We start from the raw sequence: 13,031 nt of genomic DNA on the forward strand, positions 1-13,031 counted from the left end.
AACATGCCCGCACTTGCATTCTCAAATAAGCAGAATGTATGCTATTCAGGGCTTCTGTGGTGATAACCAATACCTTGAATTGTGCCTAAAACCCAACTGGTGGTCATTGTAGCTTCAAAGCATAAGGGACACTTCATATACATAACATGACCATTATAGCTGTCACAGCTGCATTCTGGACCAGCTATACTGGGCCTATTCTGAGTGATCTTCCAGAGCGCCTCCTGTCCTGTCAAGATGTGATCATGGCCTGAGTGACTGTCTGAAGGCACTTGCAATCTTGTACATAAGAATGGGCACAAGATGAACCTTGTAAAGAAAATGTGCTTTGCAAAAGTGCTTGGTGTTTAACTCAAAAAGAAGAGTGCCCTGTATTTAGCAACAATTCAGGTTTTTATCCTGGAAATTTTCAGGGTAATTATATGTTTACCTGTGGTTCCCAATCATTTTTATGTAAACTATCATATCATCAAAATCATCTTCACCAGTAATGATTGATTTATGTTTTTGGATTAGTTGAGGGATTCCTCAAGTTGTGGTTGAAGGATCTCAAAAACTCCTTCAAGTTTCCACTGCTCAATTAACCAATTCCTATAATAATTGTACACATAAGTTACAAATAGACAAACTTATAAAGTAGGTGAAAGAACATTGTAGTGTAAAACTAAGATGCCCTGCTGACTTCATTTTATTTTGAAACATTGCAATTCTACGTTCTACTTTTTTCTGCTGTAAAAAGAGGTTGAGCCAACAGCTCTTCTTTCAATGTATATCAAGCTTATGGAAAGCTCTTGCTAATCTTCATGATGAAATGATGAATTGGCATTGTATAGTAAATTGATGACCAGGCATTCTTGATTTAATTGTATGATTTCTCTGCCTCCTTCTGTTTATACTGACATAATTCTCTTGATAATCTGTGACAGATATCTGGAATTTGGATTCCTGCATGCAGCAGAAATCTTTGATAGACTCTTTATGGATTTGATAATTAAATGTGCTGCTGATGAAGCCACAATAAATAATCTGATTTTAACAATTGATCTGACTAGACAGCTTTTATAAATAGATATGGGATCAGAAAGAGATTAATGCAACCAATCTGGTTGATGAAGGTACAGTGCTCCTTAAATTCATAGCATCGGAGAACAATATTGGAAGTAAATAACATGTGTTCACAAAGTACAAGTTTTGTTATTTTGATTGATTTTCTTACCTGATGTAAATCAGTAGATGGAAGTAAAAAGAAACTATTAAATTAGATAAAATATACTTGGATTTCATCTAGACAATAAGTTAAGTGCTTTCTAGAAACATTGTCAGCTTGGCTAAAAATCTTATCACATTGATTGGCAAGAATAATTGAGATGAAACCTTGAGTCACCTTGAAATGTGAGAAGTAAAAATGTTGTAAGTTAGGAAGTGGCAATATGAGGCAACAAATTCCAGAGTAATAAGTTAAGATATTTGTATATAACATTTCCCTGGTAGCCTTTTTCCAACTCACTATAAAAAACAGATTAAATGTAGAAAAATTATTCAGGGTAGGGAGGTACCTAAGATTTTTTTTAAACTCACTTTTCCTACTTGCAATTAAGTTATTGCTGCTGTTTTTCCCACTGAATTTCTAAGAAAGTCTTGATTTTTTGGCTTGGAGAATAGCCTTAGAGAATATTGGAAGTCTTTATGGAATGTCTAAATTTTACCATAGCTAATCAGAGTTATGAATATAACAGAACAGAACAATGACTTTATTGTCAGTTTGAATGTACACTGATCGGTATATATTAAAATAAAATTTCATTACATAGAGCTCTCAATGGGGGACCACCTCCACTATTCACTATATAAACATAACAAAATAAATAAATACAAAATTATGTATATACCCCCATATATTATATGACACAGAGAAACAATTCAGTCTAATTTGGATGTACACATCTACATGGCAAGAAATAGTCTCAAATACATAACTCTGATCAGTTTACCCTCATATAAATAAATAAATAACCTATGACCAAACATAGTTAAAAATAATCCAGTACAAAAGAAAAACCAAGATAATAGATAACAAACTCACAGGACTGGTGGGCCTGTTTGCTTCTTTTAGCATTCTGATTCCCTAATTCCCAGGTCTTAATCACAAAAGGAGGCTGTTTTGTAGACCAGGCGTCATAGGAGAGGGGGGGGGGTCTCTGTCCTGCAAGATGACCTATTTAATAGGGGGAATATGGAGCATGGCCATCCTTTGGGATCCGGGGAGAGAGGTGAAAACACTTAGAGATAGGCAGTTTTGCAAATAACCTAACCCTGGGCCACATAAGCCGATAACCCATATTTTAAATTGCCCTAAAGCATGCATGGACCAGTTGAAGCTAACAAGTATTCTTTAAGGACAGTACCTTGTAGAGAACATTGCAGTAATCTAATCAGGAAGTGGGGGAGGGAGGGAATGAGTGTGGGCACCTGCTAGCACACAGACACACACACACACACACACACACACACACACTTTTGGCACGTGAACCAAAAAAGGTTTGGCATCAATGCAAGATCCTACACCTGAGCAAAAATAATGAAAACAGCACATATAGAATGGGAGGAATATGTCTGAGCAGCAGCACAGGTGAGAAGGACCTGGGTGTATTGGTAGATCACAGATTAAACATGAGTCAATAATGTGAAGCAGCTGCAAAAAAGGCAAACACATTCCTGGGATGTATCAAGAGGAGCATAGAATCTCGCTCACGTGAAGTAATTATTCCTCTCTACAGTACTTTAGTACAACCACACTTGGAATACTGTGTTCAGTTCTGGGGGCCCCAATTTAAAAAGGACATTGATAAACTAGAGCAAGTTCAAAGGAGAGTTACAAGGATGGTGAGTGGTCTGGAAACCATGTCCTATGAGGAACAATTAAAGGATCCAGGGATGTTTAGTCTGCAAAGGAAAAGACTGGGAGGAGACTTGATAGCTGTCTACAAATATCTAAGGGCTGTCACAGAGAAGAGGGATCAGCATTGTTCTCATTAGCACATAGAAGGACCAAAAACAATGGAATGAAACTTCTAGGGAGTAGATTTAGATTAGATATCAGAAAAAACTTTCTAAGGTAAGGGTGATAAACTGGTGGAACAGTTTGCCACAGGAGGCGGTGAGCTCGCCTTCACTGGACATCTTCAAACAGAAACTGGACAGTCATCTTTCTGGGATGGTTAAATGAATCCACCATTGAGCAGGGGTTGGACTCGATGACCCTGGAGGTCCCTTCCAACTCTATGATTCTATGGTCACTGTGCTAATCCAAGAATGGTCACAACTGGCACGCAAAGATCACAACAGTCCAAGGTGCCTTATCCACAGCTGTATCTTGCTCTTTTGAGCAGGAGTTCAAACCCTACATCCATTTTGCTGAAGGACTATAAACCTTGTTATGGTTTAAAGATTTTTTTAAAAAGCTACCTGATCCCAGTGGCCAAAAGCTGAAAGGTGCTCAGTCTTACTAAGAAGGATTTGCAGTGGGTTTTCTCCCATCCATACCCTCAGTCTCTAGGCACAGAAAAAGAATTTGACAACATCAATTGTACTATTGAATACGTTTTAGTATTTTTATGTAAGTTTTGGAAGGAAGCAGAAGTTACATTGTTTGGAAATAGGACTGTTTCCTATTTACTGTTGTTTAGAAATAGGAAGACTTTTAGTTGCACATATAACTGAAGTTTTTAAATGCTACTTAAATTCCTCAGGTTGTGATTTTTAAAAATTGTTTAAATACTCAGTTTAAAATCTGGATTATTTAGAGATTTAACCTTAAAATTGAACTTCTTGTGTTATCGAAAAGATAAGGTTTATTATGAGCTTTATTCAGAAATATGGTTTTTATGTCTGGGCAAAATTTGGAAACTACTTCAATAGAATGCCCTTAGCTGAGGTACTGATTATATTATTTAGTATGCCACTCTCTCTTTATCCCTTCTTTAGAAAAACAAAGAAAAATGTTAAGAAGAAAACAATTTAGTGGGAAGTTACTTCACTGTTTGTGGTGGTCCTAATCAAAACATGGTCACTAAAATGGATTTAAAGAAAAGGATCCCAATGTTACATAATTGAATGTAACATATACATATCGAAAAATTAGAATATTGCGCAAAAGTTCATTTATTTCAGTAATGCAACTTAAGGCAAGATAATTCAAGCCGAGATTTGTCATAATTGTACTGATTATGGGGTATAGCTCATGAAAACTCCAAATCCACCATCTCAGAAAATTAGAATATTACATGTAATAAATAAAACAAGGAGTATACATAGAACAGTATCGGACCTCTGAAAAGTATAAGCATGCATATGTACTCAATACTTGGTTTTATAGTAATTACTGCCTCAATGGGAGGTGGCATGGAAGCTATCAACCTGTGGCACTGCTAAGGTTTGTGTCACTGCTTCAATAGCGGCATTCAGCTCTCCTGCATTGTTTGGTCCCATGTCTCTCATCTTTCTCTTGGCAATGGCCCATATATTGTCATAGGGATCAGGTCAGAGTTTTCTGACCAATCAAACACAGTAATACCACAGTCATTGAACCTGGTTTTGGTGCTTTTGGCAGTATGGGCAGGTGCCAAGTCCTGCTGGAAAATTGAAATCAGTATCCCCATAAAGCTCATCTATGGAAGGAAGCATGAAGTGCTCTAAAATCTTCTGGTAGACAGCTGTGTTGACCCTAGACTTAATGAAGCACAGTGGGCCAATACCCACAGATGACATGGCTCCCCAAATCAACACAGACTGTGAAAACTTTTGCATCTCATTTGGAAACTAAGGACCCAAAGAATGGAGAGGCACACACAAGTTGTTTGAAATCCAGTGTGAAGTTTTCACAGTCTGTACCCCATAATCATCACAATTATGACAAATCACGGCTTGAACTATGTTGCCTTGCATGTAATGAGTTTCATGTATTACATTTCATCTTTAAATTGCATTACTGAAATAAATGAACTTTTGCACAATATTCTAATTGTTTGAGTTTAATCTGTAGTTTGATCCTGAGAAGTATTCAGATCTGTTGGCATCATTATTCATTTATTGTAGCATGCATGTATTGTGTGGCCCAAGCTTCATAGCCTTGTAGAAACTCATTCTTTTTAAAAATTTTATGCTGACAAGAATTCTAAATCTCTGAGAATTGGGATCTTGAAAATATAAGATAAATTTGTCTTTGTCAGTGCTTATCTTTGAGCAAAGCTGAGCAGGCTGAAAGAATGCTGTATGGAAACTGATTATTTGGTGTGGTGGGAAGATTTAAATCCAGGTCTTCCAGAAAGGAATATAAAGGAAGCAGCCAGATAAAAATTGCTTGAATATAGATGGCAGACAAAATCATTTAAGGATTACCATCATTCATAGATCATCCTGCCCTCAGGACAGAGTCCTAAAGAATTATAACTTGGCTACACATTTAAAATCATCTGTAGTAAATAACTGATCGTCTCCCAATCAAAGCCTTTTACCAAAGCATTTCATCCTTGGTTATTGCTTATTCAAAACATTATTCCAAGCTGTATTTGCCCAACATGGGGTTACAAGAGTAATTGTAATTTTAGCTTTGGCTGATAAAATTAATCTTTGTTTAAAACTTACTGAGGCACATAGAGCACATGGGTCAGTTTCCAGTGATATGAAGCCAATTGTTTCACTCTTTTCCTTGTATTTTTATTGTCACCCAACTTTGAGAATTAGATTGTAGTAACTTAACATTCTTGCATATAAAAAAGCCTTTTTTAAAAAATAATTTACATCTAATGCTAATTTTATTTTTCCCTCCCCTTTGTGACAATGCACGGTGTTTAGAGATTTGGAAAATATTAAAATGAATGCAAAAGTAAAAATTCTGTACACATTGGTGAATAGAAAGATTAAAGGGTTAACAGACATACAATTTTTTTACTATCTGCTCTTTAGTATTGGGAGAAAGGCCTTTTTGGTGGAGTAAGTTAAAATGACTTATTTCATAAATCAAGGAAGACAAAGGTACATAAATAAGTGGTCTCTTTTTTAATACTCTAAACTTGCTTGGTCATCGCTATTGAATAATGTATACACAAAGGGCTTTACCAGCGCTATGCATTACAGAGTATGTTAAAGTTTGTGAAAACTATGAGGATCACTGTGATCGTGTTGCATATAGAGGAGGAGGGAAAAAGAAGGTGTTTCTTAAGATTAAACACATTTCTTTACATTAAACACATTGAGCTGGCCATTACTGTTCTGAATAAAAGCCTTACACAAAGTCATAAGACTGCACAATTGCAGAATTCCAATTAATCAGTAAGAAAATATTCAGAGAGAGGGGGGGGGTTGTTCCACTTTTATTCTTTCCCATATTTCCATTTAATTTACAGAAAACTAATGCAATTTGTGAGCTAAGGAAAAGAGTAAGCAACATGTTTGGGATGGTCCATATTTAACCATTTTCTCCTTGCAAAAAAATGTTTCATGAAATTATCTCCTTTTAACTTTACTGATAGTTCTTCAAGATATATGTATATATTCTTTTTCTGGCCCCTGAAGGGACACAATAATGAAATTAGGAAAGTTCTACAGAGAAGATTGGAGACTACTTGCTTTCTCTTTCAGTTATATACTGTAACCCTTGAGCAATTATTCATTCGCCTTTTAAATTAGTGTTGTGATGAAAATAAATGTATTAGTAATGTTAAATCGGAGGCACCCGGGCTGACAAGAACGGAGGCAAGATGAAGTTCTGAACAGGAACGCTTTATTTAACACTTCAGCACCACAGGCAATAACGAGGGAACAGAACAGCAACTCAGCATTTGATAGCTTCCTTTATAGTTGAGCTGTCAAACTGGCAACCAATCAGGGTGCCCCAATTTCCCACTTGCTGGCTGCTCACTTCTTAGCCAATCAGACTTCGACTTGCAACCGGCTTGGGTACTTAACAAGTATATCAAGAGGCACCCACCTATTTGGATTACTCAGATGGTCTTTTTATCCAGATTTTCATCTGCAGTCTTAAATTAAGATAAACACTTCCGAATGAAGTATCTGATAGGAAAATATTTACTGAAATGTTTTAGAATTACTGCTGTTGTCCTGGACCATTTCAATATTTTTAATCTGATTAAACCATGTGCCTTGATAGATATTTGAATCTATAATTCAACATTGGACTTCAGCTACTGTTCCAGAATAGATTCATCTGTTCCACTAATGTCTATGATTTCCATATTTGTCTTTTAGGTTTTAAATGAAGCTGTTGGAGCAATGATGTATCACACTATCACTCTCACCCGGGAGGACCTAGAGAAGTTCAAGGCCTTACGAGTTATTGTTCGGATAGGCAGCGGTTATGACAACATTGACATCAAGGCTGCAGGGGAACTTGGTACGTTTAGATGCCACTTCTGCAGATCCTCTTTCTAAAATGTTGCTTGTTCTTAATTGTAAAATAACTTATTTGTATCAGGATTATAGCACTAGCACTTAGATTTATATACCGCTTCACAATGCCTTACACCCCTCTGTAAGCTGTTTACAGAGTCAGCATATTGCTCCCAACAATCTCGGAAGGATGGAAGGCTGAGTCAACATTGAACCAGTGAGGATTGAACTCCTGGCAGTTGGCAGACTTAGCCTGCAGTACTCCATTCAAACCACCACACCGCCATAGTTTTTGCATTTGTATTTATAGATTTGTTTTTCATTGGCACGGCTTATATACAATTTTGGTGCATGATAAGTGTATCTTCATGTTATTTGGTTGATTGATTCATAGTAAACATGGGATCGCTAGAAGTATGATATATAGTATAAGTTAAATGAACCTATCTATGGAATCCTGATGTGGAAGTAACACTCACTTAGAATAGAGATTGCTGTACAGTTTCTCTAAGAATCAGTGGGGCTCACTGATGCCTAAGCACTAACAAATCTTGGTACCTCCCTTCTAGTTTTATCATTTTTTTTAAAAAAAAAATCATTTGGGGTGTTTTTTTTTCTTTCTCAACTTGTGGTGCCCCACTGCCCTTAGCACCTGCTTCTTAATGATTAAAACACCACTGACAATGGTATTATTCTTTCAGAAGCATTGGGGAAAAGTGATGTCACCTGTTGTATACATAAATCATCTTCAAAGTTTAGGAAGATAGAAACAGATTGTACTATTCTGTGCTTCTATATCTCCATATCCACAAAACCTCTATAGACATTGAATTCAATACTAGTGCATCAAGAAAGGTTTATAAAATGCTAGGAAAAGAAATGACAATTTGGCTTAAATAATGTTAAACCAGCTTTTTCTAACAGATCACTGTCCAAATGAGCTGCTATTGCAGTTCCTAGATAATTCCCTGAGAGTCATTTTGGCACATCTAATAGACATCAGATTGATTGATCAATTAAATGTAGAAAGTAAGCCTGGGTTAGTTCTTAGGCATATATGTTTAACATTCTTTCTTCAAAACAATATGTGAAGGATAATTTTGTGTCTAATGTTGATTAACACCATCTTAGTAAGTTTTGTATACTGTTATTTAATTTCAACTGTGATTAGAGGAAAGAAGCTAACTAATTGTGGTTTATAAATTACTTTATTGAGATTAACCTCAGAGAATAGCCTGAAACAAAAATTTTGCATCATTCATGTCTGTTCCAGACACATAGACTAGTAGGTGCATTCATGGCTTTTTACAAGTCATCCATAAAATACTAAAATATTAATAATACATGCCAACTGTTTGACTTCATGTAGAGGATGCAACTGTACATCTTTGGATCCAGCTGCTATTTCTATTAAAGCTACTTAAATGGACCCCTTGTTTCTTCCAAAATATATTACCATAGTGGTTATTTTATATTAGTTTTATAAATTGTGTAAATTTTATTGCCTGTTATATTAAAAAATTATAAGTGGCCTATATTCTTAAAATTGGATAACATACACATATAGAAATTCTCATGTCTGTAACATTTAACTGAGTGAAATGGTGAATCATAGGACAATTTATTGAACTAAGGTATCTCACATGGGTTAACTTACAGAATGAATCCTTGGCTCAATGTGTCATTCTTTCAGTGGTATTCGTTTACCAGATTCCTCAATGCCTTCAGCAATGAAAGAGCTTTTCGTGTACTTGAAAAGTTCTTAAAAATTCAGGAACATATTTGGGGCTGTATTTCTGCCTTGAAAGTTGCCCATGTTGAACTGTATAGGAGTTGACAGCAGGAAATGGTCTCTGACATTTTGTGTATTGCATGTTTTATGATAACTTTATGTCATAAAATGTTTTACAAAATTTGCCAAATTTTAATTTCACAGGGGACAGGATTCTGGATTTTGGACGCATTTCATAGGTTAGCCCATTTGACGTACCTTGGTTCAAGTAATTTGCACTATGATTCACCACTTTACCCAATTAAAAGTTACAGACATGAGGTGTGTGTGTGTATCCCACTTTTATTATTTTTACCAATATCTCAAGGTGGCAAATATATCCAAAACACTTTTTCCCTCCTATTTTCCCCATCACAATCACTCTGGGAAATGAGTTGAACTGCGAGAGTGTGAGTGGCCCAAAGTCATGGCTAAGGCAGGACATATACCGTAGTTATTGGAGTAACTTTTCACAGCTTTGATTGCATTCCTACTGTGGCCTTAATGTTCTAGGACTCTAGGGTTTGAGGATCTTAATCCTCAAATAATACACTTTCTTCCATAATACGTTTCCAGGGATAGTCCTTTCGAAGTGCTTCCTATTATGCAGATGCCAGCCTTCTCTGTCACAAGCTGCAATTTCCCTGATTCTCTAAGATGGCTGTGCTGTCTTGAGATACCTTTTTTTTTTTGGCATGGGTTAGCATATGTATGTTTGTCATACTAAACTGCCAGAAAGAGTGTTCATAGCTGCATAGAAATGGAAACCAATTTATCTTAGAATCAGTGAGGCGAACCTTTTTTCCTCGGGTGCCGAAAGAGCATGTGTGTGCTCTATTGCGCATGCGCGAATGGCCCCACACACCCATAATTCAATGCCTGAGGAGGGTGAAAATAGCTTCCCCTGCCCCCTGGAGGCTGGAAAAGGCCTTTTTCCCAACTTCTGGTGGGCCCAGTAGGCTCAAGTTTCACCCTCCTCAGGCTCCAAACGCTTCCCTGGAGCCGGGTGGAGTGGTAAAAACGCCGTCCCCCATCCCCTGGAGGCTCTCTGGTAGCCAAAAACACCGTCCCAGAGCCTCTGTGCCAGCCAAAAATCAGCTGGCCGGCGCACACATGCACATTGGAGCTGAGCTAGGGTAACGGCTCATGTGTCAGCAGATATGGTTCCACGTGCCACCTGTAATGCTCTCTACATGGGGCTACCTTTGAAGAGTGCTCGGAAACTTCAGATCGTGCAAAATGCAGCTGCGAGAGCAATCATAGGCTTCCCTAAATATGCCCATGTTACTCCAACACTCCGCAGTCTGCATTGGCTGCCGATCAGTTTCCGGTCACAATTCAAAGTGTTGGTTATGACCTATAAAGCCCTTCATGGCACTGGACCAGGATATCTGCGTGACCGCCTTCTGCCACACGAATCCCAGCGACTGGTTAGGTCCCACATGGCCTTCTTCAGGTCCCGTCGACTAAACAATGTCATCTGGCGGGACCCAGGGGAAGAGCCTTCTCTGGTGGCTCCGACCCTCTGGGAACCAGCTCCCCCCAGAGATCAGGATTGCCCCCACCCTCCTTGCCTTTCGTAAACTTCTTAAAAGCCACCTCTGCCGTCAGGCATGGGGGAATTGAAACACCTCCCCTTTGCCCATGTAGATTTTGTGTATGATTCGATTGTGTGTTGTTTTTTATATACAGTGATCCCCCGTTTATTGCGTCCCCAACCATTGCGAACAGGGTACTTCGCTATTTTTCAACCCGGAAGTCAAAATACCATCTACGCATGCGTGCCCGTGGGCACACATGCGTAGATGGCAACCGGGAGATCAGCTGCTGGGCGGCTTCCCTGAGTCTTCCCCCTCTTGCTGGCGTCAGCGAGGAGTTTCCCCACCGCCCACGCAAACTCCTCGCTGCCGCCCGCCCTTCGCCCGCCCACGCCGTTCATTCTCGGCGCTTTCGAGCTGAGTCCGGGAGCGAATTCGCTCCCGGACTCAGCTCGAAAGCGCCGAGAACGAACGGCAAGGAACGGCTTTTCCACGCTGTTCATTCTCGCCGCTTTCGAGCTGAATCCGGGAGCAAATTCGCTCCCGGATTCAGCTCGAAAGCGGCGAGAATGAACGGCGTGGAAAAGCCGTTCCTTGCCGTTCGTTCTCGGCGCTTTCGAGCTGAATCCGGGAGCGAATTCGCTCCCGGATTCAGCTCGAAAGCGGCGAGAATGAACGGCGTGGAAAAGCCGTTCCTTGCCGTTCGTTCTCGGGGCTTTCGAGCTGAATCCGGGAGCGAATTCGCTCCCGGATTCAGCTCGAAAGCGGCGAGAATGAACGGCGTGGAAAAGCCGTTCCTTGCCGTTCGTTCTCGGGGCTTTCGAGCTGAATCCGGGAGCGAATTCGCTCCCGGATTCAGCTCGAAAGCGGCGAGAATAAACGGTGTGGAAAAGCCGTTCCTTGCCGTTCGTTCTCGGGGCTTTCGAGCTGAATCCGGGAGCGAATTCGCTCCCGGATTCAGCTCAAAAGCGGCGAGAATGAACGGCGTGGAAAAGCCGTTCCTTGCCGTTCGTTCTCGGCGCTTTCGAGCTGAATCCGGGAGCGAATTTGCTCCCGGATTCAGCTCGAAAGCGGCGAGAATGAACGGCGTGGAAAAGCCGTTCCCAGCCCACCGCCTGTCGCCCTAAAGCGGGGTGCGAAATGACTTGGAGGAATGGGAAGCTGAAACCGGACGGTTTCAGCTTCACATTCCTCCAAGTCATTTCGCCGCTCGTGTCCTGGCTAAACCGGGCGACAGGCGGTGGGCTGGGAGCCGCAGGCGAAAGGAGCTCGGGCATTGTTCTCCGGACCCCGCCCGCAGCCTGGAGAGGGAAAGGGCCGCGGGCGGGGTCCGGAGAACAATGCCCGAGCTCCTTTCGCCTGCGGCTCCCAGCCCACCGCCTGTCGCCCTAAAGCGGGGTGCGAAATGACTTGGAGGAATGGGAAGCTGAAACCGGACGGTTTCAGCTTCACATTCCTCCAAGTCATTTCGCCGCTCGTGTCCTGGCTAAACCGGGCAGCAGGAGACAGGCTTTGAGTTTTTGGCTGCGGGGGGAGAAGTAGGACTTTCCTAACTCCCTCGCCCCGCAGCCAAAACTCAAAGCCTGTCTCCTGCTGCCCGGTTTAGCCAGGACACGAGCGGCGAAGTGACTTGGAGGAATGGGAAGTCCAAATCGGCCGGTTTCAGCTTCCCATTCCTCCAAGTCATTTCGCACCCCGCTTTAGGAGTCAGCGGAGAACGGCGCAACTGTTTTAAAACGATCGGAGCTTTCCAATGAGTCCCGAAGACAAACGTGTCTTCGGGACTCATTGGAAAGCCGCGCGGGTGTTTTAAAAGGTCCCCGCCGACATGGGGGGCTCGCTAGCACCCCCCCAAACCTGGGTTGGGGGTTCGGGGGGTGCTAGCGAGCCCCCCATGCCGCCCCCAATCTTCGGCTCCTCGCTAGCGCTGCGGAAGTTAAAAACATCATCTGCACATGCGCAGATGGTGTTTTTACTTCCGCAGCGCTACTTCGCGAAAACCCGCTCGTTGCGGGGGGTCCTGGAACGGAACCCTCGCAACGAGCGGGGGATCACTGTATTGGGGTTTCTTTTTTTGGACTTTTTAATCTAAAATTGTAACCTAGATTTTTAAATATTAGATTTGTTACTATGTATTGTTCTTCATCATTGTTGTGAGCTGCCCCGAGTCTGGGGAGAGGGGTGGCATATAAATCCAATAAATCTAATCTAATCTAATCTGTGGCACCCGTGCCATAGGTTCGCCATCACTGTCTTAGACCTCATGAGCCCAAAGGCTGCATATCACATGCAATGGTCTTCATCAAGAGAACAAG

General features: G+C 40.8%; 1 protein-coding gene across 10 annotated transcripts in view; it reads left to right on the forward strand.

Moving 5' to 3' along the window:
• Nucleotides 1-13,031, forward strand: part of CTBP2 (C-terminal binding protein 2) — a 310,474-nt gene that overhangs the window by 267,609 nt on the left and 29,834 nt on the right. For all 10 annotated transcript variants that reach the window (XM_070752514.1, XM_070752512.1, XM_070752518.1 and 7 more), the window contains one exon: nucleotides 7,267-7,411. In XM_070752514.1, the coding sequence (XP_070608615.1) occupies nucleotides 7,267-7,411 (145 nt within the window). The remainder of the gene's footprint in view (nucleotides 1-7,266; nucleotides 7,412-13,031) is intronic.

The sequence above is a fragment of the Erythrolamprus reginae genome, chromosome 5 (genome assembly GCF_031021105.1).
Source record: "Erythrolamprus reginae isolate rEryReg1 chromosome 5, rEryReg1.hap1, whole genome shotgun sequence".
In the NCBI taxonomy this organism is placed as follows: Eukaryota; Metazoa; Chordata; class Lepidosauria; order Squamata; family Dipsadidae; genus Erythrolamprus; species Erythrolamprus reginae.